We start from the raw sequence: 5,968 nt of genomic DNA, 5'->3' as shown, positions 1-5,968 counted from the left end.
TGCAAATGATATGATCTTATATTTAAAAGACCCCACAAATATCACCAAAAAACTTTAAATCTGATAAACACTTTCAGTAAAGTTGCAGGATACAAAATCAACATATAAAAGTCAGTAGCTCTTATATATACCAATAATGAATGGGCTGAGAGAGAAATTAGAAAAAAATAACATCCACAATAGCTTAAAAAATTGAACCTAAGCATAAACCTAAACAAGGAGGTAAAAGACCTCCACAAGGAAAACTTCTAGACTCTAGATTACAGAAAGACCTTCTATGCTCTCCTGCACTGGCAGAAGTAATATTGACTATATTACTAAAAGTAACCTACAGAGTCAGCGTAATTCCCATTAAAATCCCAATGACATTCTTCATAGAACTATTTTAAAAAATCCAAAATTCATATGGAAACACAAAAGACCATGGATAACCAAAGAAATTCTAAGCAGAAAGAGCACAGACAGAGGTATCACATTACCTGGCTTCAAACTATACTATAGACAGAGACAAAGACAGCATGAGCCCTGGCACAGAAACAGACATGCAGGTCAACTGAACATAACAGAAGACACAAAGATATGCCCATATCTATGAATGCCTAATTTTTGACAAAGCTGTCAAAAACATACACTGGAAAAAAGATAGCCTATTAAAAAACGATGCTGGCAAAAGTGGTTATCAGCCTGCACAATAAAATGAATGAAATTAGATCTGTAATCTGTATCTCTCATATTGAACAAAACTCTACTCAAACTGGATTAAAACCAGAAATTCTAAAATTGTAAAAAACAAACAAAACAAAACAAAAAACCAACAACGACAACAAAAAACAAACAAAAAACACCCACAGACAGAACTATATAGAATATAAGTATTGGTAAGACATTTCTTTTTGTTTGTTTTTTGAGGCAGGCTCTCCCTGTAGCCCCAGCTGGCCTGGAACTTGCTATATAGTCCAGGCTGGCCTCAGTCTCACAGAGATTCTCTCTGCTTCTACCTCCCAAGTGCTGGGATTAGAGGTGTGCCAGGCAGGGCATTTCTGAATAGGACCCCAATAGCACAGAAAATAGCTCCAATTGGCAAATGGCGTTAACAAGAAATTTAAAAGCTCCTGCACAGCAAAAGAAACTATCAACAGAATGAACAGATAGCCTACATAATGGGAAAAAGATCTTTGCCAGCTATACTTCAAAGAGTTAACATCTATAACATATAAATACTGCAAAAATTAAACATGAGCAAAACAAAACTGCCAGTCAATAAACAGGCCAATGAACCTAGTAGTTCTCAAAAGAAAAAATATAAGTCAAAGCAAAGAAAAAGTAAAAATAATTTTTTTAAGTTTAAAAATGAAGAAATATAAATGAGGGGCTGGAGAGATGGTTCAGCAGTTAAGAGTGCTACCTCCTCCAGCAGAGAAACCAGGTTTGGTTCCCAGCACCAACATGGTGGCTAACAACATCTATAACTCCAGCTCCAGGGAGAATCTGACACCCTCTTCTGGCCTCCACAAGCATTTGCTGCATGACATGGGTGCACTTACATATATGTATGCAACACACTCATACACATAAAATAATCTTAAACTTTTTAAAAAAGAAATACAAATGACCAAAAAATATTTTTAAATGATCAATATCTTTATCTATTAGGAAAACGCAAAATTAAAACTATACTGAGAGGTCATCTCAGCACAGAATCACCAAGAAAACAAATGATAATAAGGTGGTGGAAGTGTAAACTGGTACAGTCACTATGCAAATCAGTGTGGAGGCACCTCAGTAAACTAAAAATATAACTACTATATGACCCAGCTGTATTACTCTTGGGAATATACCCAAAGGGCCCCGTATGACTCCAGAGATACCTACACATTCATGTTTACTGTTGCTCTTTTCACAATAGCAAGGAAATGAAATCACCTAGATGTCCATCAAGAGATGAATGGCTAATGAAAATGTGATACACACAGACAATGGAATTTTATTCAGCTATAAAGAAAGATGAAGTATGCAGAAAAATAGATGGGCCTGGAATATATTATATTTAGTGAAGTAACCCAGACTCAGAAAAATATTTCATGTCCTATCATATGTGGACATAGCCTCTAATTGTTATGTATGTGTGTTTATGTAAGAGTAAGTGTGAGTAGAGGCCAAGAAAACAGAATATGACCAGAAAGAGGGTAGAAAACAGGCTTTAAGGGAGGAAGAAGGGGAGAATAATAGAATACATGTGATATGGGGAGGGGAATTTTTAGGGGCTGAATGGTACAGTGGAAAAAAAGCAAAGGAAATGGGAGATGTATGTATAAAAAGGCCAAAAAGGAAATCTGTTACTTTATATGATAACTTTAAAATAAATAAAATTAGGGAGCTAGAGAGATAGCTCCATGGTTAAGAGCACTGATTGACTGCCCTTGCAGAAGACCTGGGTTTGGTTCCAAGCAGCTACATGGTGGCCAACAACCACCCCTAACTTCAGTTCCAGGGGATATGACACATTCTTCTGGCCTCAGTGGGCACTGCATGACACAGGTGCACTTACATACAAGCAGGCAATACACTCATACACATAAAATTAATGTATGTAAGTGCACCCATGCTGTGCAATGCCTGCGGAGGACAGAAGAGGGTGTCAGATCCCCTGGAACTGGAGTTAAGGACGGCTGTTAGCCGCCGTGTGGGTGCTGGGATTTGAACCTGGGTCTTCTGCAAGAGCAGCCAGTGCTCTTAACCACTGAGCTATCTCTCCAGCACAAATAAAGTATTTTTTAAAAATAAAAGTAGTAAATGTAGATTTCAATGAACTATATTAAAAAAAAGACAGTCATATGCAAAGTTGACTTTGATTCTTTACATAGGGACATGGTCAACACATATTTTAAAGGAAATAGGGCCCATTTGCATCTCATTCCTAACATTATGTTATTGTTATTTGGCACTTCACATATAATCTTCAACATAATTTTTTTAAAGATTTTATTATTTTTATTTTATGTGTACGCATGTATTGCCTGCATGTATGTAAGTGCACCTGTGTTGTGCAATGGCCACAGAGGACAGAAGAGGCTGTTGGATCCCCTGGAACTGGAGTTACAGACAGTTGTTAGCTGCCATGTGGGTGCTGGGATTTGAACCTGGGTCTTCTGCAAGAACAGCCAGTGTTCTTAACCGCCGAGCCATCTCTCCAGCCCCAACATCACTTTTTAAACTTTATAAAATTAGGTATTATGCTCATTTTTCTCAAAAAATAGAAGTGGCTTAGATAGGTTTTTTAGACTTATGTGATTTAAAACCACAACTTAATGACACTAAAATGCATTTCAGAAAATCCTAAAGGCTAAGGTATTTTTTATCCTACCTCCCTAAAGATTTATAAAAAGATAAGCTGTAATCATAAATTTTTGTAGATGAAATTCTTTGACCTATTTACTATCTTGTTCCCTCTTTAATAAACTGTTGCTCTTTAAATTCCTGCTGCAAGGCTGAGGGTGCACACAGGTACAGTATTTGCCTAACATGGCCAAGGGATAAGGCATGATCTTCCATAGAACAAAATGAGTCAATTCCTATTACTAAGCTGCATCTTGTTCTTTCTTCATCTTCTTTCCTCATAACCTAAAGAAATTCAAACTGTTCCCCAAAACTCAGATTTAAATATATTCAGAAACTGAAATACATTTTGGCTTCAAAACTTATCTGAGGCAAATACACTGGCTTTTCCCCCCACATTTAAACTGTCTTTACAAATAGCTTTTCTAATGGGTAAGAAGCCCCAACCTTAGCTGAGAAACCATTGGCAACTGATGACTACCAGAAGAGGAATAGTTGGTTTGCTTTAAGGGAGTGGCACTAGATAGGTCGACCAGGCTCCAGTGGATGGACTAAAGAGGGACATTTGGGGACACAAACTTGGCTCAGTAGCTCTTAACATATATGACAGAATGCATGATCTGGTGGGAGGATTATGGGGGGTGCAGATAGGGGCGAGGTCTAAATATGATCAAGATGTATTGTTATGAAATCCACAAAAATTCAATAAAACAATTCTTCTAAGACTGTAAATTAATATCATTATGCTTATACATTAATAATATCATAAAAACAATAAAATACATACCTTTTTTAAAGAATTAATTTCTACTTCCATATCATCTGCTTCATTCTTCAATTCAAATGAGCTTCTGGCCAAATTTTTGGCACACTTAAGAATATCTTGTGTTTTACATCTCAAATTAACTCTTTTTATGTTAAGGAACTGTCATATAAGCAAATTTTACATTATGATATAGCTTATATAATATTATTTAAACGTATGCTCCACAAAAGCAATAAGAAATATAGTTAGTATCTGAAAACAAAGGTAAGACTAATACAATTAGTTTATTTATATTGTACATCAAATTTGAAAATAACATTCCATACAGAATGCTTACTAAGATTTTTTCTTTCAATAAATTATTTTTACAAGGTAGAAATTTTTACAAGGTAGAAACACAAAGGTTTATTGTGTCATTTGTTTAATTAATAAAACATAATTCAAGTCCAAATTGACTTATGCTTCTATCATTTATTCCAAGGTCAATATTAATATCCACCCAACTTCCCTTTTCTTTTTCTATTTATTTTTAATTTTTTATTGCACTTTTAAAATTTCATACAACAGTTCCCACTCAAATCCAGACCCCCTCCCCCATCCATGCCTTCCCCTAACTTCCCTTTTCTTGATCATAATGCTTATCAGTGTACCCTGTACAACTGAGAAGAACTTCCATCTGGACTTTCTGCTTGAACTGGACTTACATTCAGATTTAAGTAGAATATTTCTCAGCTACTAACAGACTCATGCATGGCTATTAACTAATATAATTTCCCAAGTTACTGTACAATCTATTTAGGAGAAGTTGGAAATGATTAGAATAGTAAACAGTAAATAAAACGCCAAAGAAATTTTATTAGTTCTTTCTTATCCTGCCTAAAAACATACATGATGTGTATGCCAGAACATAAAAGTTTGTAAGGTGTTAGTACCATAAGTATCCATTTAAAGTTCTAGATATAGATATTTAAATCTTTTTTAATTTTTTTATTATTTTTATTCTATGCATGTATTGCCTGCGTGTAGGTAAGTACACCCATGTTGTGCAATGCCTGCTGATGACAGAAGAGGATGTCAGATCCCCTGGAACTGGTGTTTCAGACGATTGTTAGCTGCCATGTGGGTGCTGGGATTCAAACTCGGGTCTTCTGCAAGAACAGCGAGTGTTCTTAACTGCTGAGCCATCTCTCCAGGCCCCCCCCCCAGCTATTTAAATCTTAATCTTCAATTTTTCCTCCCTCCATCCACCTCGTCTGTCATGCAAACTTGTATCTCATCCCAGTTTACATCTAACTCCTTAAACCTGGCTGCATCTTCAGCTACCTACCAACCTCTGCCCCTTTCCACTAAGTTAATGCACAGATGAGCAACAGATGAAGGCCAATGAACTGAATAGTATAAAACTAAAACATGGAGAGGGCAAGCAGCAGAGGCATTAAGGAATGGTTTAGGGTAGAATGGGAAGGAGGGTAGAATACACAGATAAAGAAGACTTAGTACAAACCGTGGAGTTATAATCTGATAAGAAAGCATATAAAGGATTCTAGATGTTGAAAGAGGATTAAAGTTTCAAGTTCATCATTAGGGAAGATCTCTGACAAACAGGTGAGACTTAGACCAATTAAGAATTCCTAAGCGGGCTGGAGAGATGGCTCAGCGGTTAAGAACACTGTTCTTGCAGAAGACCCGGGTTCAAATCCCAGCACCCCCATGGCAGCTAACAACTGTCCATAACTCCAGTTCCAGGGGATCCAATAGCATCTTCTGACCTCCACGGGCATTGCACGACATGGGTACACTTATGTACATGCAGGCAATACACTCATACACATATAAAAATAATAAAAATATTTTTTTTAAAAATTA

General features: G+C 36.4%; 1 protein-coding gene across 1 annotated transcript in view; it reads right to left on the bottom strand.

Annotated features, from left to right (window-relative positions):
* Window positions 1–5,968, bottom strand: part of CUNH14orf39 (chromosome unknown C14orf39 homolog) — a 46,460-nt gene that overhangs the window by 32,140 nt on the left and 8,352 nt on the right. The window contains exon 7 of the mRNA XM_008839583.1: window positions 4,124–4,244. Coding sequence (XP_008837805.1) covers window positions 4,124–4,244 — 121 coding nt within the window. The remainder of the gene's footprint in view (window positions 1–4,123; window positions 4,245–5,968) is intronic.

The sequence above is a fragment of the Nannospalax galili genome, unplaced genomic scaffold (assembly GCF_000622305.1).
Source record: "Nannospalax galili isolate Female #2095 unplaced genomic scaffold, S.galili_v1.0 scaffold336, whole genome shotgun sequence".
In the NCBI taxonomy this organism is placed as follows: domain Eukaryota; kingdom Metazoa; phylum Chordata; class Mammalia; order Rodentia; family Spalacidae; genus Nannospalax; species Nannospalax galili.
This window is presented reverse-complemented; position numbering and strand designations above follow the sequence as displayed.